Source organism: Miscanthus floridulus, chromosome 1 (genome assembly GCF_019320115.1).
Source record: "Miscanthus floridulus cultivar M001 chromosome 1, ASM1932011v1, whole genome shotgun sequence".
Classification (NCBI taxonomy): Eukaryota; Viridiplantae; Streptophyta; class Magnoliopsida; order Poales; family Poaceae; genus Miscanthus; species Miscanthus floridulus.
Window position 1 is genome coordinate 136,852,705 of NC_089580.1, and position 23,175 is coordinate 136,875,879.

Consider the following 23,175-nt stretch of genomic DNA (forward strand, 5'->3'; position numbering starts at 1 on the left):
TCTGCTTCTTTTTTCATCCGAAACAGTATCTTTCTCTCACAAAATTCCAACATAAACAGTGTTTTTAGTCATGAACAGTTTTTTTTTCCAGCCAAACAAGGCCGTTATGGTAAATATCCTCATGTGTTATAGTAATCCAACTATCGTAAATATGTATTGACATTATCGTAAATTAGTATATAAAATTATCGTAAATGGAAATGCCTACATAATAACTTATTTTGCAGCTACAGCTATCTCTCTTTCGTGTGTGTGTATATATATACACACTCTCTCTCTCTGCCAGGGTTTGGGGGGGGCTCAGAAGAACCGTCAATTAACCCAACAGAGGGTTCGTCCTTCATCGTCGCCGACTCAGCTTCTGCTCACCAGCAGCTGTCGCCGCCGCCGCCGAGGAGATCGATCGGTCGGAGAAGAAGATGAGCTTCTTTGGCCGCGGCAGCAGGTCTCTTCCTCCGCGCGCGTCATCCTCGAATCGATTTCTGATCTCGGCTGGCTGATCAATTGCGTCGTCTGTCTGACTGACGCCGGATTTGTGCTGTGCCGTGCTTGCAGAAACCAGAGAACCTTCAGGCCAAAGAAGAGCGCGCCGTCCGGGAACAAGGTATGGGCCGCCGCGCGCGCATGTCACGCCGGACTTGCTAGTAGCCTTCTCGATTTCATCATTTGTCATGTCACCAATGCGGGCTTTATAATTTCCCGGATTCGTGCGCGCTCGCTTGGATAATTCTCGATTCTCATCTAAGGGTTTTGTTCATAACTATCCAGAGGAAGAACTGCATCCACCACATTTACATACGTGCGTGCTGCACTGCACATAATAATTCTGGTCATGTAGCAGCAGGACTGGCAGTTGTTCAATTTTGAATCCTCAGCTCTGCTATCTCCTTTTGATCACAACGGATTAAATGAATTACCCCCGCGAACATTGAGCACATCATGCCTCTCTTTGGTTTCTGTACCCTGTCCAGCTGCCTACTCAACTCCATCTAAATTCTAAACACTGTTGCTATCCTTTCCTCAGAAATTGGCCAGTTGGAGATGCGTTCCTTACGGCCTTCTGTGGTATTTTGTTCATTTGCTTGCCTCCAAGTCCAAACCAAATGACCTTTTTATTTACCAGCAACGGAAAACATGCACCTTTTCATTTTTCCCTTCTGTAGACTTGTTTCCTTGGAAGTTGTAGCGCATATAACTAGCTTTCTTGCACCGCCAAAACTCATTTTTGCAAAGCTGTTTACAGGGGCTCAAATTTAATTAATTTGGAGCCAGCTAACAAAAAGCAGGATTACTTGGGGTTGGGGGCCCAAATTGTAGGCTGTCAGTTATGAGAATTGAAGTATACTCCGCAACTTATTAGCTGCATCGCATCATATTTCATATCCTGCTGTTCTCTGTTTGCTCCTAGTACATGCGTTCCTAACTTCCTATGCATATCAGCATCTGTCTCCATCGTTCTCTATTCTGACGAAGCTGAAAATTTCGCAACTGTTTTGGCCACGTATGTGTAGGGGATGCAGCTGAAAAGGCACATCGATGCCACCCTCGGCAGCGGTAACTTGCGAGAGGCGGTCCGTCTGCCCATCGGGGAGGACCTCAACGAGTGGCTCGCTGTCAACAGTAATTAATCCCCCATCCTTAGTCTCAGTTGTTAATCTCCCGTGTTTAGACTTAGATCCCTGTTTGTGTTTCTTCACATTAAGACTAGTATTAGTATGAACAAGCCTTTGATGGCAATGTTTCTATGGCATTAGCAGTACTATGCTGGAGCTGGACTGTTCTCTTGTTCAGTGCTTTAGTCCAAGTGTTGAAGGCACTCCAGCCTGTAGTGCATTAACCTGTCGTGCTTCTGTGGTGGCAGCTGTTGACTTCTTCAACCAAGTGAACATTCTGTACGGCACCCTGATGGAATTCTGCACGCCAGCGACATGCCCGACCATGTCAGCCGGACCAAAGTAGGCTATCTTTCTTTGATGCCCACAAATTCAGTCAAGCAGATAATTAATCATATAAAAATCTGTCATGCTCATGCAAGGAAGTGTCACTTTGCAAACTGTCTGATGAAAAAGAAATTATCCCCGTAGTTACGAGTATAGGTGGGCTGATGGAGCCAAGATCAAGAGGCCAATCGAGGTGTCTGCACCAAAGTACGTGGAGTACCTGATGGACTGGATAGAAACCCAGCTCGATGAAGAAACCATATTCCCTCAAAAGCTCGGTAATTGGTTTGTTTGGTCGCAAAGGATAAGAGCACTGAAAAACTGCATTTTGATTATTTTGGGACTTTGTGGTCTGACGATCATGTGGTGTTTGGTTCGACATTGTGATGCTAAACAGGGGCGCCTTTCCCTCCCAACTTCCGTGACGTCGTCAAGACGATCTTCAAGCGCCTCTTCAGGGTGTACGCGCACATATACCACTCTCACTTTCAGATGATTGTAAAGCTCGAAGAAGAGGCACATCTCAACACTTGCTTCAAGCACTTCACGCTCTTCACATTGGTAATTCTCGATCCAATTGTTTGTTACATTTCCACAACCCCTTTGTCACATTTCCACCTTGGTAGTATAGTTTTTTTTTCTAAAAACAAAAAAAGATAAAACAAAATAGAAAGTCCCCTTTTATTCTTATATCGTCTTGCCAATAGTTGGCTCATAAGAGTTTTAGTGCTCCTTATTGGCAGAATTACCAATTTTACATCCCAATAGGTGATTATGTCATTATGTGTAGTATTTTAATTTGTAGCTGTTGGTAATCTGCTTTTGTTTTCTATGAAGAAGTTGTTCTTTTTTTTTGAAGGAAAAAGAAATTGTTCTTTTGACAGTCTTGTTTTGCTGATTGTACTAGCATTTAACTATATTTATCATGCATCCAGCTCAGTTTTCATAGCTAGCTAGCTTGGGTCTATATTCCAAATAGTATCTTAATTTCACCTGCTGACGTTCCTCTCATCAAAGCTAAAAGATTTTCAGTACTCCAGCTTGCCAGCAAACCAGGTTCGGTTCGGTATGGCTACCGGCACCACTGGAACACTATGTTGGAGTAGGAAGTAGGAACCCTCTTTCCATGTACGAAAGAAGAGGGTTGCCTTTGGTGCAATGATTCAAACGCCTTTGCCCCTGTTGTTTTAGCTGGTGGCTTTAGCAGTTGTGATGCATCATTAAGCACGCAAAGACTTGCTTGGGGCCATACATTCGTTCGATATAAAATCATATATATATATATATATATATATATATATATATATATATATATATATATATATATATATATATATAGAACTACTATCCTGTAGCTGGCTACAGAATAACTTATTCTGTAGCCACTTTGAGTTACGATGTTCTGTCCCATGCCATGCCTGCCTTATAATGACGATGTTCTGTCCAACACTAGGATGAACTGAGTGCTTGATAGCGCACAATAAGACTAGCCCTGATTAGCCGATATTGCTGTAATGGAATTATGCAATCGTGGAAATGTAGTTACTGCAAATTTAATCTCGTTTTTCTGTGGTGTGCAGGAATTCCGGCTGATCGACAGGTCAGAGCTGGCTCCCCTCAACGAGTTGATCGAGCCCATAATACTTGGTTATTAACCAGAGAGAGACTTTGATGAGGCCGACTGTGCCGAGAGATTTTCCCCCCTCTCCTTTTAATTTGATCATTTCGGATGGAACATCTCCATCTACATTTTGGAAGCATAGGCTAGTGGTTTCCCTACTCTGCCACGGATGTATGTGTTCCCGAGCACTAGCAGCCAGCTGTTGATCGCAACTTTTTTCAGTGAAAATGGAGTGTTGTTTGATCCGAGTCAGTTGGGTGCTTCCGTTCTGTTTATTTTCTTTAGTTTGACCTTTTCTTGGTAGTTCGATTTTTAAAACTGGACGTAGGATTACTCTTACCGTCGAAACCGGATAAACCACAAGTGACAACACGCAAGTCACCAAACTATATCGGCTATGTATTCAACCAAAAAAAAAGGGAAGAGAAGTCGGATTCGGATATGGGGACAGTTTTGATTTAGGTGGGACCCACCTGGTAGAGAACGCAGAGAGAGAGGGGGTGCGAGAGCTAGGCTAGTGTCCTGCAAAAGAGAACAGATCGTTGATCGGGTCGAGGAAGAAAGAGGGAGTGAACAGGGAAAGGGATAGATTGGCCTAAAGTTAACCTGCTAAGAAATAAGGCTGCGGGCTGAGAAGGAAAATAGAGAGAAGGAGATTTGGTGGGTTGGGTGATTGGGATTTCGCCCAAAACAATATAAGGAGATTTTAAGAACTTTTTAATTCTATAAACTCATTTTAAAGCTTCAATTCAAACATTTTTCGATCCTATTCGAGTTTAAACTCATTTCCACATAATAAAATTAATTCAAGCAAGATGAATGCAAAAAAGTATAATTTATGTAAAGATTTATTTAATTTATAAATCATTATTTTTCTTCAACTAAAGTTTGATGATTCATTAACTTAATTATAGCAAATTTTAGGAAAATTGAATTTTTCAAAAATTAGGGCGTTACATTCCCTTACGCACAAAATGCATTTGTTTAATGAAACTTTATTACCTTGCTATTGCCCCAATGCATAATCCTTTGAGTAACATTGGGTAAATCTCGTGGAGTACCATCGTGTACTCATGGTGCTACTTTGAGTTATTGCAAGTGAGATGGCCCCGCACATGACTACTTTTACGCACCTAGAATCTCTATCTATTGGGAGTAGTAAGTCCCCAAAGTATATATTGTAACTTAAATATTTTCACTTAAGTTAAAACCATTTACACAACTGATCCTATGTGTGCATAGTGGATAGCATAGAGGTGTGAGATGGCCCGGTTAGTTGTATTAAATCAAGTGAGGGCAAAGAATGGTAGCTTGATTTAGTATGATTAATTAGAGAGTTCTCGCAATTCCATTCTTGTAGCTCTTGCCACTAAGAGGCTAGCCATGAGATGGACTAGCGCCATGGGTTTCATCCTTTGTCGCATGTTCTAGCTTATATCAACTGGGGCTAGGACTAACAAAGGCTTTAAAGAAGTGAACCTGAACTAGATGGCCAAGGCACTGCAGGAGTTCAGTGGTAACAAAGTCATTGGAACACAGGTCTATAATCACGTGCGCAAGTGGAGGCAAAAGTGGATTAGAGTGACTAAGCTAAGGGCTACTCAATGACGCCCTGTGGGATGAGGACAATTGCATGAGGACAGTTGAAGAGGAGAACTACAAGGGTGCATCAAGGTTTGTACTACATCTCCGATCATCATTTTTACTAAATGTTGTTCTTGTCATCCTTTTTGTGCTCATACCAATTATCTAATTAGTGGACTAATGTATTGCAGGCTCACCCCAAAGGTGCTGACTTCTTGAACAAGCAGATCGAGAACTACAAGGAGATGAGTTTGATCTTTAGAAATGGTCTAGCAACTGGGAAGTATGCTATGGGCTCTAGTGAGGCTCTTGGTAGTCCATGTGACTTTATTGAGAGCTCCTTGAAGACTGAGATAGTTGATGATGGAAGGAGTGCTAAGAGTGCTGAAGAATTGGCTAAATTGTTTGGTGATGGACCTAAGAGGTCTGATGGAGGTGCTAGTAGCAAGAGAAAGAGGTTTATTCTATCTGAGGAGAATTGTATTGTCCTGACTAGCATGACAGATGCTGTGAACAATGTGACTGATGCAATTCATGATACGAAGGTTCCTATTATGGTGTTGTCTATGGTGTTTTCATGTACATTCTTGGCTTTAGTGAAGAGGCATTGATTGTTGCATTCAACCATCTTGGGGACAACAAGTCTTAGGGTACTACTGTTATGGGGATGACTAAGTCTCATCTTGTTCTTTGGCTTAGGACCTTCCTGTCCGAGAATTATTATCTGTGAGCCTTGGTCCATGCTGGTTGATCCATATATATTGCGCACAGGGGGTCCTCTCCTTGGTCTAACCTCTATTGCAACTGGTCTCTCCTAGTGGATGCTTCTTTTGTGTAGTCCCTACTCCATGGGTGGCTCCTTTTGTGTATAACTCCTTAGTGGACTATATGTTGTGCAGTGACGATATCCGGCTACATGTGCAGATGATCTATTCATGCAATCTTTTGTGCAGCTAACATGCAACTCCAACTAACTAACTATAGATCATAGCTAGTGACCATTTGGAGACCAATATGAGCAACTAACTAACTAATCTTATGACTCCAGGCTATTATCATTTTAGTTATTAAGTTATTGTGAACATCTATTACTAGTGTCTTGTACCCATTTCAACTCTAGTTTATATGTATGTGGTAACCATACCAGCATTAGTATGAGGTAACCAAACCCGTGTTGCATGTTGCCTACCAAAACAAACTCCACCTGCATCTAAATTTCAAATGTTCACATGCAACCAGGCAACCAAACAATGTTACTGCGCAGCCTGACTGAGTTAGCACAAGCAACCAAACATCCACCTCATGCATGCGTGTGCCTAGCCACGGAGGGCCTGACTCAGTGGTGCGAGCTAGGCTAGTTTGGTATAGGAAACCAAACATGCCCTTCAGCCCTTCACTACCACGTTTTGGAGCATGATCCCACGCCCATTTCCACCATCTTACAAATGCCACGATGGCACCAATTCCCATAACTGTATAAATAAATATAAGATCACAGTTAGAACCTTCATGATTGTTGCAATTTTAATACGCTATGACCTGGCAGCTGGGAGGCTGCTCATGATCAAGTAGTGGGATTCAGGAGTGCAGTGCATGCTGCAAGAATACAAGTTCAGTGATGAAGAGCTTTTGCTGCCTTTTATGGATCCACAAAAAAATAAGATGTGAAGCTTGCTGCACCACCATTGAAGCCCAAGGATCGTACATCTACGGTTAAGGATGCCATAATCTTAGTCTAAGCTATTATCATTATCATTTTAATTATTAAGTTGTTGTAATCATCCATCACTAGTGCCTTGTACTCAATTCAACTCTATTGTATCTGTATGTGGTGACGTTACAAGCGCTAGTACGAGGTAACAAGACCTGTACTGCATGCAGAATACCAAAACAAACTCCAGTTGCACCTGAATTTCAAATGTTCACATGCAACCGCGCAACTGAACACCGTTACTATACAGCTTAGCTCAGCTGGGTTACGTTAATATAAGCAACCAAACATCCACCTCATGCATACCTCGCGCCTGGCCACGAAGGGCCTTGTTCAGTGGTGGCGAGCCAGGCTAGTTTGGCCTAGGAAACCAAACACGCTCTTCGACGAGCCTTTACTACCACGTTTTTTTTTATTATGGAGCATAATCCCACGTCCATTTCTGACGTGTTACAAATGCCACAATGGCACCACTTCCCATAACTCCGTAAATATAAATAACTGTCATCACAGTTAGAACTTTATTATTAAGATCCCTACGAGGACGGAGAGATTATGAGTTGCCGAGATCAGGTTTAACGTTAGTTTGTTGAGTAGACGGGAAGGGATAGCTGTTGGTCATGACTCATGAGGGATGCAATGCACAGAGCGCGCGGGATCTCGGAAACCATCTAGCTAGGGCATGCATTCAGCGGGCGGCTGATGAGCGATGAAAAAAGCTGGCTGGCCCCGACGCAGCGCAGCACGCAAGAGCGGCGCCGGTGAAACTGAAACGCACACACACCGTGACCGTACACGCAGCTTGCCAGGCAAGGCCCAGCCAGCAGCGGACCACAGGTAGGGGTTGGCATATACATATATATTATATATATAAACACACAGTGATATGTGTGCAGTGTCGACGGCTACTCAGTGCTGCTCATCGTCAGGTTCTTCGTTCGTTCGTTCGTTCGTTTCGGAGACGAACAAGATGAGCTTCTTCTCCAGCGGCAGCAAGTACGCACGCAGATGTTAGTTTATTCTTCCTCTCTCTGAACCGGTTGTTCTGATGATGGTTTCTGTCGTCCCGGGCGGCGGCGGATCCGCATGCGCTTGCAGGAACCACCAGAGGACCTTCAGGCCAAAGAAGAGCTTGTCACCCGGGAACAAGGTAAGCTGTGCCTATTGGCGTGTCAGTCATGAGGTGTGGATATTCTCGTCATGTCTGCCATCAACTGAACTATTCCATTCTTAATGATGTTAGCATGCTCGTTTGTTGGTTTCAGCCAGGACTTATCAGCCAACCAACAGTGTTTTCCTCTCATGACAAACCAGCACCAGCTGGACTTATCAGCCTAGAAACCAACCAGCGAACACACTCGTAGCCTATCATGAGTTCGTCCAATGATTACTCCATCCTTTATTAGATTACGAGGGATGGGGTTGAGGTGATAGGCCAAGCTTCTCGCGGTTGTAGCCGTTAGAGGGTTGAACTCAGGGGGTCGTTGAAACCCCCGCCCAATTCGGATTCGAAGCACGGCACCCTCTTAATGTAACACCCTGGGGGAAATCTCCCCTGGTGGTCTCGTATTACTTTTGAGTTGAGGTGATAGTGTGTCAACCAATTTTACTTCACAAACTAAATAAAAAAAGGTTAAGGGGTTAGAAAGGTAGGGTGGTTTGGCCGGATTTTTCCCTTTTGGTTTTCCTGCTTTTAATTCTCGCTCTCTTTTAATAACGTTTCACAGCAAACTCCTCACATTATTTTTTAAAGAAAAGAAAAAATGATTTACATACGTGCTGCATCCTAATCTGGTCTCATGTTATAGTAGGACTTCAGTAGTTGCCGAATTTTGAGCCACGATCAATTGATGGAATACCTATTTTTTACCTATGGAGCGATGCTTGCATGATGATAATTGTTTCCCTTGAAATGATAATCTTTTGCATAGTGATAGCTCTAACTTTTTTTATGATACAAGAAGCTTTATCAATAATAAAGTTATGGCTATGTGTAACAAATAAACCAATACACGTTTCCTCAAAAAAAAAAAAACCCAATACACGCTGCAATCATGAGAAATCAGTTAGAGCTGCATCGCCTGTGATTTCACCTCGTAAATTATTGCTCGTTCCTTTGCTTCCAAGTTCCAAATGATCTCTTTAAGCAGAAACTGAAACCGTGCGCCTTTTCTTTCACTTTAATTTGTCCTGTCAGGCAGGGATTGATTCCTTGAAACGCATTTAGCTACGGTTCTTGCAACGCCAAAACTCTCAGAAAAGCTGTTTACAGGGTTAAATTGGAGCCAGCTAGCAAATATAGTAGGGATTACTTGGGGACAGCGTCCAAGGCCGCGTTTAGATCCAAATTTTTTGGGGTTTTGGCTACTGTAGCATTTTCGTTTGTATTTGGCAATTAGTGTCTAATTATGGACTAATTAGCTTCGAAAGTTTCGTCTCGCGATTTCTCACTCAACTGTGCAATTAGTTTTTTTTCATCTACATTTAGTACTTCATACATGTGCCGCAAAATTCGATGTGATGGCTACTGCGTAAAAATTTTTGGAAACTAAACAGGCCCCAAATTGTAGGCTGTCAGCTCTGAGCCTATGAAAAACAAGAGTTTACAGTACAACTTAGAGTTGTATCAGGAGAGGATCCAAATAAGGGCTTCCCTCATGCAAGCACCACCGTAGCGTGCTGCTCTAAATTCTATGTATGCATCCATCTTTGTCATACCTGTTAATGGAGATTTCATAGAGTTTTATGAACATTAAATATGTTGACATGACATTGTCTTGATAAAAAAAGAGAATATAAAAGTTTCATGGAAATAGAGAGAGTTTTATGGGCATAAAACTCTTCTACACTATTTTTAAAATATAGATATGTTGAAAACTGAGAGATAAAACCTCACTGAAACCGGTAGGTCAAGAGTCTCTTGCAGAGGTACTAGGAGTCTACCGGTTAGTGTCCTCGTGGCTATGTCATAGTCCCTTGCAGAGGTACCGCGAGCCTTGCCTGACAAAAATTTGAAGCACATGTCTGTATGCATGTTAAAGCAGTGAGGAGACACTGTGATGCATTAATATGGTGGGGCCAGCAAAATCCACCTCTCACTTGCGTAGAAAAAATATAAACGGAAAATAAAGTCATTTACTATTGGCAGAGCTGAGACGTAGCAGACTAGGAATCTACGTTACTGGATTTGAAGCATTCTAGGGGGTGTTTATTTTCCTGGACTAAATTTTAGTTCATGTCACATCGGACGTTTGGATGCTATTTAGGAGAACTAAATGTGAATTAATTATAAAACTAATTACATAGATGGAGGTTAATTTACGAGACAAATTTATTAAGCCTAATTAATCCGCCATTAGCACATATATTACTGTAGCACAACATTGTTAAATCATGGACTAATTAGACTTAAAAAATTCGCCTCGTAAATTAGCCACAATCTGTGCAATTAGTTAATTTTTTCGTCTATATTTAATACTTCATGCATGTGTCCAAACATCCGATGGGACAGGGACTAAAATTTTCCTGTAGGAACCAAACACCCCCTTATCATGTCTACATTTGTAGCTCAAGCTAGCAGACTAGAAATCTACGTTACAGGATTCGAAGCGCTTTATCATGCCTACATGTAGCTCAAGCTAGCATGCTGAGACCTAGCAGAGGCCCTGTTCGTCTAGCCAGAAAAAACGACTGATGTTGATGCTGATTTGTTGTGAAAGAAAAATACTATTATTTCATTAAAACAATACGGCTGATAAATTCAAGCGAACAGAGCCTAAGAATCTACGTTACAGGATTTGAATCCCTTTATCATGTGTACATGTATCCCAAGCTAGCATGCTGATCGAGATCTAGTTGATTGAAAATCTACGTTACAGGATTTGAAGCCCCGGTTTACTAATCGCCTTATTCGGCTAATGATTTATGCGGCTGATAAGTCGCTGATTTATTGTGAGAGAAGCAGTTCAAGCGAACATGACAATTATTCTATCTATATGTAACTCAAGCTATGGCACATGTGGGCCATGGACCATCCTGTGTTTGGCCCAAGGCCCATAACAAACCCCCCCCCCCCCCCCCCCCCCCCCCTCTTGATTTTAAGCTTTTATTAAAATGTAATCTGATATGATAACATTACTCATGACATGTGAAAAGACTATAATAGCTTCAAAGGCCTAATACTCTTGAAACAGAGGGGAAAAGTCTATGATTTGGTGTATTTTCTTCCCAAATTGGTATTATATTGCTTCTGTCACTAGCGTCAACCCATGTTGAAAGAGCGTTTATTTTCTACAACGACATTAGTGATTAGTCACGAGTAAATTTAGAAATATGATGACGTGAGATATTATTTTGGATGAAATAAGCATATAGCTAGTCACATTCGTTAAGCTTGCATCACGTTGTTTTTTCACTACTAGTATATACTCCGTATATGCTACGCCATCTATATCTTTATGCTCGATTCTTGTATGCTGAAAGTTAATTTGTGATTGTTTCCAGGGTACACAGTTGAGGAAGCACATCGACGCCACTCTCGGCAGCGGCAACCTGCGAGAGGCCGTCCGTCTGCCCATTGGGGAGGATCTCAACGAGTGGCTGGCTGTCAACAGTAAATTAAATCCTTCTTGGTCCTCAATTTCAGTTCTTAATTAGATCTCTAATGCTCAAATTCAGATCCCTATTTGTACTTAATGTCTTGTTCGCTTGGCAGCTGTTGACTTCTTCAACCACATCAACGTTCTGTACGGCACCCTGATGGAGTTTTGCACTCCATATACCTGCCCAGTCATGGCAGCTGGACCAAAGTACAGTGTCTTTCTCTTCTTCTCCTTGTTCTTCTTCATCATCTTCTTCTATGTACCCGCAAAACAAACATTGTCACACTGCAAATTTAAACTGTCTGATGAAATGAAATGAAATATCCACAGGTACGAGTATAGGTGGGCCGATGGAGTGAAGGTCAAGGCGCCCATCAAGGTGTCTGCACCAAAGTACGTGGACTACCTGATGGACTGGATAGAAATCCAGCTGGATGATGAAGCCATATTCCCACAACAGCTTGGTAATTTCTTTCTTTGTTCGTCGTAGAGTAGTGCAACACATTGCACACTGAAAAGTGTACTTGGGTTTGAGATTTTATTTTTGTTGTCTGACCAATGACCATGTGTGTTTCGGTTTGCAATGCTGACGCTATACAGGGGCGGCTTTCCCTCCCAACTTCCGTGACGTTGTCAAGACGATCTTCAAGCGCCTCTTCAGGGTGTACGCGCACATATACCACTCTCACTTTCAGATGATCGTCAAGCTCAAGGAAGAGGCGCATCTCAACACTTGCTTCAAGCACTTCGTGTTCTTCACACGGGTAATTTTCAATCCAATTGTTGTCACATTTAATTTTCAAGTCATTCGGTAATAGTATATGAAGCACTCTGGTTTTCTTTCAAGAAGATAACATACTATAAATGATTTAAATACTCCTTTTTATTCAAACAAGAATTTACTTCCCAATTAGTTATAAATGAGGAGAGTAGTACCCTTTTTAATTCAAATTGCTTGACTTATTGCATTTTTATGCTCTTGGTGGTCTGCCTTATTTTCTCTGAAGAAAATTTATCGTTTCAGCATTCCTGCTTTATTGATGGTGTCATTTACATATGTTTATTGATGTTATTACTATTTTGTCCTGCAGGAATTCCAGCTGATCGAGAGCGCAGAGCTGGCTCCTCTCAGGGAGCTGATCGAGCCCCTGACAGCTCAGTACTAAACCAGAGAGGCAGAGACAGACTTTGATTAGGCGGCCAAGTGCGGAGATAATTTCTCTTCTTTTATCAGTTTTGGCCGCTCCTGCCGTTCAGTTTAGTGTTCATTTGGTTTCGTATGGAACTCCTCCATTTAAACATTTGGTGTCAGCCGTTGGCAACTCAGAGGATTTCCGTATCAGTCAGTTTGATCCCTACTTGTTCTGTTATTTGATCTGTTTTTCTTAAAGAGTTTGATCCAAAGATGTGCCTCTCGGTTTAGTGCCATACCGTTGCTCATTGTAGTGGATGATTTTGGCCCAGACTGATGCTAACGTCAGTTTCGATTTTTTTTTATAAAGAGAGAGAGAGAGAGAGATCGCTATTTATTATTTAGAAGAAAAGTTAAAATTATTTCTAGCTTTCTAAACTTTTTTGTATAATAAAATCTCGTTTAGCACAGCTTCTCTAGTAGCTTCTGTTTGGAGCTGTTTTTTTCCCCAAACGAATATAGAGCTCCTTAAAACCCGATATCACAAGAGGTGGACGCCTGTGGAGTTGAAGCTTGTCTCGGCTCTCTCCCTCTCTCTCCCATACATACTATGAAAAGCTTTACCAATTGTTTTCTGAAACATCTTCAGCTCGATCCAAAGCAAAAAAAAAAAAAAAAAAAAAAGGACAAGAAATTGTTTCGTCAGTGAAATAAAGATATACCAAACAGAGCTATATAAATTGTACGAGCAAGCTTTCGCCCAAGAGCCCTACATTAGAATGAGAAGTGTCGAGCGATAAAACATGGCATAGAATGTCTATTTTCTAAAATTATTTTAATATGGATCTGGCAGACACCTTAACATGCCCACCTCCGTTAATAGTCTTAAGAAAACCCCAAAAAACAAATCTAACATACCCGCCTCCTCTAAAACAAAAAGATTTGTGACTTCAAGTAATCAAACCCGCAACCTGCCTCTTAGCATCGGCATTTCTCTACCACTACACCACACAACATTTCATAATCTTATATTGGATATTTTGGCTACTAAATGAACTCAAAAGAAAATACTTTTAGCTACAAAGTTTTAAATCTTGTCAAGAACTACAACTTTGGTATATGATGTCTCTCCATCCGATATTGTTTGAAAAATTTAAAATTTTGAATATCAAAATATATAAATTTAAAACAAATATTTAAGGCTCTAAACGACTTCAAATAAAAAACTTATTAGCAGCAAACATGTAGCTCATGTCGGCCACTAAACTTTGGTACCAACTTTGTAAATATTCGAGGTCGTTTAAGAATTCTAAATTTTGAATTTTAAAATCTATCAACTAACACATATTTAGAACTCTAAATGACTTCAAATAAAAAACTTTTAACTACAAAGTTATAGATTGTATTGAGAACTATAACTTTCCACAGGCGTACAGATACCGATGTATCTTTCCATGGAGAACGCGAAGTGAACTAGCAAAGAATCAAGAATGTCCAATGATAGGAAAGATGAAATGTTTTTGGTGGGTAGAGAGGGATTTTCTAAGGTTTCCCAAGATAACTAGATAATCAAGGAGCAGGCTTGCTTAACTTCCTTACTTCGGAGCATTAGTTCCTCTCTGACCCTCGAGAGGGCTGAGAAAACGGTGCTCAGGCTATTGTTGGCGGTCCTTAACGACCAAATTCGACCGCTAACTAAGACATAAAAATAGGAGAAACTAGCAATCTTATACACATATGTCATTACTACTAACATAATTCCACATGTATTTGGAAGATCAATATTTTGCAGGACATATACATAAATGTAGTGAAAAATAAAACCAAAAGGTGCAATTAAGCAAAGCATAATGCAAATACAAGCCAAAGATCAAGAAGAAGGCCCACATACCTGGATAATCTGGGCGCCAAACCACCGAAGAAGCAGCCTAGGCCCAGCCACCAGCCCACCTGGCAAAGACGATGGCCAGGCAAGCCAGCCTGGGTGCGCACGCACCCCTTGTGCAGCCTCTCGGGCCCAGCTTTGCCAGGGCGGTGCAATTAATGCCCCTAAGGGCGGTTTGCTGTGGATCTCTATGGAATATGCTATCCAAACCACCCTTAGACTAGTATAAGAGGAGGGGGAGAACCCTCTCTCAAAACACACAATATTTGGGCTACACCTCGCTACCACTTGTACCTTTTCCTTTAGTAGTCTTTTGGAGCTAGGCAAGCTACCTTGGAGAGCTTGACTCCTTAAAGAGGAATATTGGTATGAATAATATGAAGCTTTTCTCAAAAGTCTTGTTCTCTACTTATCAATATAGTTATGCTTATAAAATAGAGTATAGTTCTTATGTTATGATCTTAGCATATGAACTAGCATATAGTTCTTATGTTATGAACTTAGCATATAGAACATTGAGCTTAATCATTCATACAACTTATATGATTAGAATTAGAGCTAAGTTGAGGTGGCGGTTTGTCGTTCTTTCGGGTTTGCCCATGTTCTATGCTTGTCGATCCGTAGGGTCGGAGTCCCGGGGGGATCGGGTAGTTTCTTTATACACGGGCGTGGTGCTCGGGTATGCGAGAACCTTCGAATGTGACGGTGCTCCACGGTTGAGGGGTAGGCAGCAGGTGGTGACAGCCTTATCTATCCCTTGTAATCCCCCACGTTCGGGTATTCGTATAGGAGTTCATAAATGCCTCCCATGCTTGTTGGCAGACCAGTGCCCGGAGGTCTCCCCGTCCATCTTACACTTAGGTCTAGGTCTAACCATGTATTTGTATGATCACTCACTATTCTTTGCATGACTGTATTAGGATAAGCCTGCTCCACTTAGAAAACATTCTTTTATTCTTTCTTTTTTCATTTATTCATTGAGGTTGGCCTAGTGTCACACTATCTTTAAATCATCATGGCGTACCCTTGTATTGAGTATTGGTCTAGTATACATTCACATCATCTTGTCCATGTCCCCGCTAGAATCTTTTACACTATGCATTCCTTTGGGAAAATATAAATAACGATACCCTAAATATACTTTTAGGTGAAATGCTACAACGAAAAATCTTTGCGCTTGCGGATCCTTTCCGTAATCGTTAAGAACTATTGTCAAGGTATTTCTTGGTGGTGTTGCTAGGAAACACAAAATCTTAGTAACGACGTTAAGAAATGCCAACAAGCATTTCTAACGCCGTTACCGGGGATGGATTCTATCTCTATTCTTGGTAACGTCGTTAGAAATGCCAACAACTATGGGTGACGAATGCTCTACGAGAACACCAATCTGAATGTGGTGGATTACAAAGACCTAAAATAGTTGTCATCTCTGGGGCTACAACAACTATCCGTGGCATTGGACGCAAACTCAGGTAAACACTTGCCTAGACACCACGTCTATGTTAACGCTTACTACACTCTAATTCAAAGTTAAAACTAGAGCACTCGATGCGAGCGGAGATCTCATAAGTAAAGTAATTAATGTAAATGCTGAATTTAATTAAATAGAAAAGCCAGAGCTACCAGAGTAATATTCTAGATATTGCTTGAAGACCAGCCACACCGCTGAGGTACAATGTCAAAGAGGATCTGACAGGCCCGGGTCCTCCCAGCTCTCTCCTCACCTCTCTCCCTATTTCTAGATACTACAATTGGATGAGAGAAATTCAAAGGGACACTACTACTACAAGTATGACGAAGAGAGCGGAGCTCCAAGTGTGTGTATTACAAGTGAGCCAACACCCCCTATTTATAATGTATAGAAGTAGGGGCATATTTGTAGTTGAGTAGGGTTGATGGAGCTGACATGGTGGGGTCAGACGACCTCCTTGAGGGTCGGCCGAGCCTCCATTCCACCAACTTGCCATCCAACGGCTGAGGGGGCTTCCTGGAGTCAGTTGGAAGGAGCCCAAGGTAGCTTGGTGGGCTTCCTAGGTCGGGCGACCAAGGTGGGATCGTCCAACACCACCCTGGCACATCTGCCATCAATCTTGAGACAATGCATTGGTCCTTGGTTCTCCTTTGCTTGGGTATAAAGTGTGGTCGCGTTGGAATTTGTTTCCTTCGATTGGTGGGCCCATGGATACGTGGGAGAGGCCACATGGATCCATTTCATCCCTTGATGTGAACCGTCGTTGAATCAATGTTCGGGATGCCTCCTGAGTGTGTTTCTTCATCGATGGAGAGGATTAGTGACGTGGATGAGCCTGGGTTGGGTTGGCTGACCATGGCTTGGGTCACCCGACACCCCATTTGGGCCTCTGGTGTGACCAATGCTTTCCTTGGGCTTTCTTGTTGAGTGGAGAGGCTATGGACCAAGTTTGATGGTCATTAGACATAGATCTAGGTCGTCCGACCTCCCTCTATGTCCAATTCTAGCCTGGCCCCGTGTTGCAATCTTCCAGAAGGCGTAACTTTATCGTTCGGATTCCGAATTGGGTGAACCAAAGCCCGATTTCGTGTATCTTGGTGAGCTATTCGGCATGATGTAGTCAAAACGGGCATTTGATGAAGTGTTTTTACCATGTCCATAGTCACCTTATTCCTACACTCACATAGCCATCAAAACTTGTGAAAATGGTTAGAAGTAAGCCCTATGACTATGATTTATATCATTTATATTACCAATTAATTAAAGCATAAGTTGATGGTATGGAACGTGGTGTTAGTGACCATCAATAGTGATGAAACTTGTCTTTTCCTCTTCTTCTTGTTTCATCTAGATTTGATGGTATTCGAAGGTATTCGAAGAAACAATGGAGAAGGGAAAGCATTTCGCAACCCGCAGCCGTATCCACGAGGTTGTCGATTCTAGGCAGTGGAAGTTGTCCTTCGGGCATGCCATGTTTAGGCAGGTGAAGTCCACACACGTTCACCACATTTTGTTTTTACTTTTTGATGAGGACCACGTTGGAGAGCCATGAGAGTACTTCATCGGGCGAATGATCCCCGCATCTAGCAGCCGCTGGACTTCTTGTGACATTTTGCGAAGCGTTTGCTTGATGGGGGGGGGTGTGAGCTAGGTTGATGTCGAGGCAGTGCTCGATCAGAGACCTGTCGACGCCACAGATGTGGTCTGCTTTCCAAGTGAAGATATCATTGTTTTATTTTAAGAAGGCAGCAAGGTTGCCCTCGGCTGTGGGGTCAAGGTACTTGGAGATTATGACTTGCTTATCGGGGTTTCCCTAGAACAACGGGATCTTCTGGGTCCCTTCGACCGATTCGGCCCTTTCGCTGGCTTTATCTTCTTTTGGTAAAGTTTATTGTGCTTTGTTTTGGTCCTTTTGAAGGTTGTGGACATTCCGTTGCCCTGGCACTGTCTTGTCCCCGAATTGTTAGTCTATATGGCCAACAAGGAATGAATTTGTGTTTGATAAATGTCGACAAAAAAACTCTTTCTGTAGGTCCTATTCAGAGGAACACACTGGCTTTATTTCTGGACCCACTTACAGCGGCATGAGGAACAGAAGGAGTTGGTGTTGGAGACATGCAACAAGTTAGTGAATGTGGTTATGTGTTTCTTCGTGTTCTTTGGATGACTATTTATTTTAAGAACTGAGTTATGAGTCGGATTTTTATGTAAATGTGGTTCGGTCGTTGTTGTGGTTAACTTGTAATAATTTGGTTTGATTTCTCACTTTAGAGAATGCAGCTAGATATTTTTCTCCGTTATTAAAGAAACACCAACGCAAAGGAGGCAAAAGCGCTCCCCTCCTTGCGCTTTTTGATCCTGGTGAAGATATTTAGCGTAGATATTTGGAGCAGGGTAGTTGTCCGGACCTCCAGAGCACCCTGGTTTGCTTACGCCGACGTTTTGCGCTGCCGCTAAAGAAAGCGACAAGCCGTTAACCCATCCTATTCCTATTCCTATCATACTACTCGGAGCCTTGGAGGCGTGGATTGGATTGAAGCGAGCACAGGAGTACGGACGGGACCACCGCCAGCGACTGCTGTCCGGTCCTTGCTTGCAATCGGAGCGTTTGGGATGTATAAGTGCGAGCCTTTATCTATCCGTCTATAAATTATATTATCATCGGAGGAATCGGATCGTCCTCTGCTCTTATCCATTCGCCTACCTTCAACCTTCCTCTCTCTCTCCGCCCACCTCCCCTCCCTGCTCCGTGCTCTCTCCACTCTTCGTCCATCGCCCCCCTCCCTGCTGCCGTTCTGAGTGCTGCGAACCCGGCAACGACCTGGACCCTCATCGCCATCCGTCCGACGACCACCAAGGTAACAACCCGTACCCCTTTCCCTCCACCACCCGTTTCCTTCCTTCCTGTCCGGCGTGCTTCCGCCGTGTCCCCGGCAAACCTTTGTTCTACAACAAAGCCACGACCCAAGATCCGATCCGCGCGCCTAGTTGTCCTGCATCTGCTTTTGTTTCTGTCGCGACTCCTTCGGCATAGCTGATTTTTACTTCCCATAAATAATACGTGATAAAGAAAAAAAATGGTTTTCCTCTAATTATGCACTGCATACAACCGTCCCTGCCATGTCCATGAATCGGGCCCTTCGATTCCTCTTGACCCGACAACCAACGCCCCATGTCAGTATGTGAAGTCTCGGAGCTGCTACTCGGTTAATACAAACACACACTCGGCACGGCAGCGGCACTGGACGACTCCTTATCCAATCCAACCACACCTAACTCAAATGTTTCCGCCTGCTTCACTTGCAAGCTAGTACGCTCACTTCAGGAGGACTAGCGGCAGTTTTCATCTATTTATTTATTATATTTTGTTATAGGATGATAAGCACAACAGTCACTTCTCTTTTATTTTTTATTCCTTCTTCTTTCTTCTTTCTTTCCCGCAATCGGTATCGGTACAGGCTTTCCAACAACTCTGAAAAGTGAAAACTTCCATCTCTGCAACTCAAACAAACCTGCTACAATCATCATAGATACATGTTTCATGGTTTCCCTGTAATCCGACATTGGATTATGTTCCCCAATCTGTACGCAAAGGGTAATCCTTTTGTTGCTAAATCTTTTTACTGAATATATACTACTAGTACTAGATATGTGTCTCTTCTTCATCAGTTGTCTGGTTTGGTTATAGAAAAAAAAGTTGTGAATTGTCTTTTGTGAGTTGTCCTTTTAATTTTACTACTTGATTGTGTAAGATTGTTGCCTGAAAATTCTGCCACCTGAATATAGCAACTCTTTGTTTTGTGCAGAGTTGATCAGGCTACTCTTACTCTGAAAGTGAAGCAAACACATATACATGGCCCTGAGGACCCTGCACCTTCCATCCAAATTGACAAGGCCAAACAGCCACAGCTTCAGTCCATCGTCGTCGCCTCCTCACCAGCCAAAGCTTCCTCCAAGACCCGACCCACCACAAACAAGAGTTGCCATTGCCACGACCACGGAGAAGCAGCAGCTCCATAAGAGGAGTACATCGTTGCTGAAATGCGGAGCCAATCTGCACGGCTGCATGGACGAGGTTGTTCAGACCCCGAAAGACCAGACCGCCGAGATCCCCCTCGTCATGTACCCATCAGTCGTCTTCCCCGGCGCCACGCTCCAGCTGCAGGCGTTCGAGTTCAGGCACCGCATCATGATGCACACCCTGCTCCAGCAGGGCCTCAGGTTTGGGGTCATCTGCTCGGCTTGCAAGAACGGGAGTAGGATGGCGGACGTGGGGTGCGTTGTCCATGTCGTGGAGTGCGAGAGGCTCACCGACGACCGATTCTTCCTCACCTGCGTGGGCAAAGACCGCTTCCGGGTCATCGACATCGTCAGGACAAAGCCCTATGTGGTTGCAAGGATCCAGGTGCTGAGTGACCGCCACCAAGGCTCTGACGATTCTGTGCCACAGGGTGACTTGGGTAGCCTGATGCAGCAGGTGGAACAGCACCTGAAGAATGTGGCCATGCTCTCGGACAAGCTGAACCAGAAACCACTGCCGTATCATCAGGGCGATCAGCTCCACAGGCTGCATACCGCCGCTTCGCTCTCATTCCTCGTCGCAAGCTTGTTCATCGATGACCGCTTGGAGCAGCAGACGCTGCTGCAGATGGATGACACCGGGCAGCGGTTGGTGCGGGAGGGGATGTACCTGGAGCGCAGGAGCAAGCACCTAGCGGCCATAGCAGCGATCAAGGACGCCTTTCAGCACTTGTCCTGCAATGAGAAGTAGAACCGACCTGTATGTACATTTTGAAGGTGTAGAACTACTGCAGTACTGCTAGATAAGAAGAGCAATAAGCAATCAGGCTATGTCATGGTTATAGGGTTCCTTTTGGTATTGCTTCAGCTATCAGCTTCTGCTGCTGCTGCTGTGTGTTTTGTATAATAGTGTACATTCTTGCATGGCCTCTGTGCTGCCACTTTTGCTGCTATTTCTGAAAGTAATGTACTCACTCAGTCACTCGTGTATATATGCAGAATGGGCGGCCACACTTTTGCTGCTATTTCTAGATGGATGCTTTAGAGTTTTTTTTTCTTGATAAGGGAAGATTTTAAAATTCAAGACAGTTACATTGAATTGATACAGCACTCTTGAAAGCAATCCCAACCTCTGCATATCAGTATACACAGACTACTAATTTTAACACAAAAGCACATAACATTCTGATAGTAATCAATTCAAAGATTAGGGGTAGGAGCTGGGTGTTTCCTGTTTTTCTATGTGTGCCCGGTGGGGCTAGCCGGACTTTTGGGCTTTCCTGTACATATAATTTCTTTCCTTCCTTAATTGAGAGGTAGATCTGTTTTTGAAAAAAAAAGATTAGACTAACACCCTATGCCTGGGAAAAACACGAGATTTAAATTTTATTTACAAGACAAGCATTGCTGGTTTAGCAAGAACTTAAGATATAATGATCTATATGGGCTATATGGCATGCCATTACGTCAGTAGCATGACTAGTGACATGAACTGCCTGTGCCTGTAACAGTCAATGCAACCGTTCTGGTGCTCTTGCTCTTCATACTTTCCTTGGAAAATCTTGTTGACCCATGGGCCTCTCGGCTTTCTGGTGCATCTTTCTCTACTGTTATAGCGGCCTGTTCCCAGCGCCAGATCAGCAGAAGTTCACTAGTAAGCCTTTCATTGAAATTTCTTCTTGTTTTTTTTTTTTTGAACCATACCAGCTCTAGCATTACATTTCTTATCCAGCATCGTACCAGTTCGCAAATGAACCATATGAAAGCAGTCCGCGGTCAGCTGTTAGCGAAAGTTGCGATAAACAGGGGAAACTAATGCAGCCAGAAGGCAGCTTCAGACCTTCACTAACCTTTTGCTATGGTATTTTCTCATGTCTGTGGAAATGCTCATGTCAACCGAAGCATAGGGTTTTCTTCTGACTTCTTCTAAAGGATCGTCTTAGGATAAGAAATTTGTTGAAAAGGAGGAATATGGAGTTGCAGTCTTACGCTTGCGTTCTTTGCTACTGATCATGAAGAGTCTCTGGACCAGCTCTTTCTTCAATGCCCTTTTGCTCTTGCCTGCTGGAACTTTGTTAATATCCACTTTGGCGGTAATATTCAATTCTTCATTCAGTTATACATGTTTTTTTGAGAAAAATTCAGTCATACATGTGCTCACAACCTTTAAACACCAGTTGAGTTCCTTTCTTCGTGGAGATTATTATACTTCTCTGCTGGAGTATTTGGTTAGTTTGTAACGATGCCATCTTCCAAAGAGTTGCGCCCACGGTGGAGCAAAGTGTGTCTTTAGGAATGAGATGCCATGGTTATGCTTTTACCTGTCCTGTTTGCCTAAAAAAACATGAAAACCCCGTACGAACATATATCTAGAAGTTTCAAATTTCTCAAATGATGCATATCCACAGTGCATCTATAGATGTAGAATATTGCAAAAGTTGAGATGCAGACTCATTTTGCCTGCCAAAGTATACAGAGTAATTTTGTGCTATCACCAAGGAGCTGGGCAAAGAAGTAAATAAATTAACAAAAGAAGAGGAGGCCATCTGTAAAATCACAAGAAGCTAGAGAGGCATGGGGCAGCTTACTTCGTGTTTCCATTCCACTGGCCGGGTGGCTTGATTTCTTATGCAGTCATGCAAACTTGATTATAAGCTATTCAGAGCTCTTCAATTTGCTTAGGACAATGAATGGGGGAAGATGCCTCTCCGACAGCGACATCTCTGCATGCTATTTATGCTTATGATGTTGCATCAGTGCTGACTCACGTGGCAACATCACAAGGATGGTTCAAGAAACATGCATGATAGATTCAGGCAAGCTTACCTGCTTACCTCATATGCTGTTCTGTTCACTACGTGGTCAATAGGGCTTCAGCGAATCATTGATTGCCCGCTCTCTCACTCAACGTTCAGAAGAGATTAACTTTGCTTTCACCCATCCAAGATTGGTCTGACCTTCTTCACTGGTCTGTCATCAGCACTCATTGCTTATGGTTTCTGTCGATTTCATGGGCAGGGCAGGGCAGCCGACCTCAGCTAACCCTAACCCTGTGATGTCAACCGATGTTTCTGATCGAGAATACAACCAGCCTCTGCAGGTTGGTGTGTGAGCACTGAGAGAAGGGAGAAAAACATATCTAATTTCAGAAGGCAATGTATACAGTGTATTATTGACTGAAACACAATTGTGTTTCAGTCAATAATATAC

At 42.9% G+C, this 23,175-nt stretch overlaps 3 protein-coding genes across 5 annotated transcripts; all 3 read left to right on the forward strand.

The window, feature by feature from the left end:
* The first annotated feature begins 297 nt into the window (after positions 1-297).
* Positions 298-3,809, forward strand: LOC136494801 (MOB kinase activator-like 1A). 2 transcript variants are annotated; one of them, XM_066490983.1, is made up of 7 exons: positions 298-445; positions 556-604; positions 1,512-1,620; positions 1,862-1,955; positions 2,085-2,218; positions 2,338-2,501; positions 3,521-3,809. In XM_066490983.1, exons 1-7 carry the CDS (start codon positions 420-422, stop codon positions 3,593-3,595), a joined length of 651 nt encoding a protein of 216 aa, XP_066347080.1. In that variant the 5' UTR covers positions 298-419; the 3' UTR covers positions 3,596-3,809. The 2 variants fall into 2 exon arrangements, with proteins under 2 accessions (XP_066347080.1, XP_066347082.1); XM_066490985.1 differs by having other exon boundaries at positions 1,521-1,620.
* A 4,017-nt stretch (positions 3,810-7,826) lies between these two features.
* On the forward strand, positions 7,827-12,623 carry LOC136494816 (MOB kinase activator-like 1A). Its single transcript, XM_066490994.1, has 7 exons — positions 7,827-7,852; positions 7,955-8,006; positions 11,360-11,468; positions 11,571-11,664; positions 11,788-11,921; positions 12,058-12,221; positions 12,549-12,623. The coding sequence occupies exons 1-7, from the start codon at positions 7,827-7,829 to the stop codon at positions 12,621-12,623; spliced, it is 654 nt and encodes a 217-aa protein (XP_066347091.1).
* Positions 12,624-18,608: 5,985 nt separating this feature from the next.
* Positions 18,609-20,889, forward strand: LOC136542209 (uncharacterized). 2 transcript variants are annotated; one of them, XM_066534546.1, is made up of 2 exons: positions 18,609-18,803; positions 19,732-20,889. In XM_066534546.1, the coding sequence occupies exon 2, from the start codon at positions 19,799-19,801 to the stop codon at positions 20,714-20,716; it is 918 nt and encodes a 305-aa protein (XP_066390643.1). In that variant the 5' UTR covers positions 18,609-18,803; positions 19,732-19,798; the 3' UTR covers positions 20,717-20,889. The 2 variants fall into 2 exon arrangements, with proteins under 2 accessions (XP_066390643.1, XP_066390639.1); XM_066534542.1 differs by having other exon boundaries at positions 18,610-18,803; positions 19,752-20,889.
* The last annotated feature ends 2,286 nt before the right edge of the window (positions 20,890-23,175 follow it).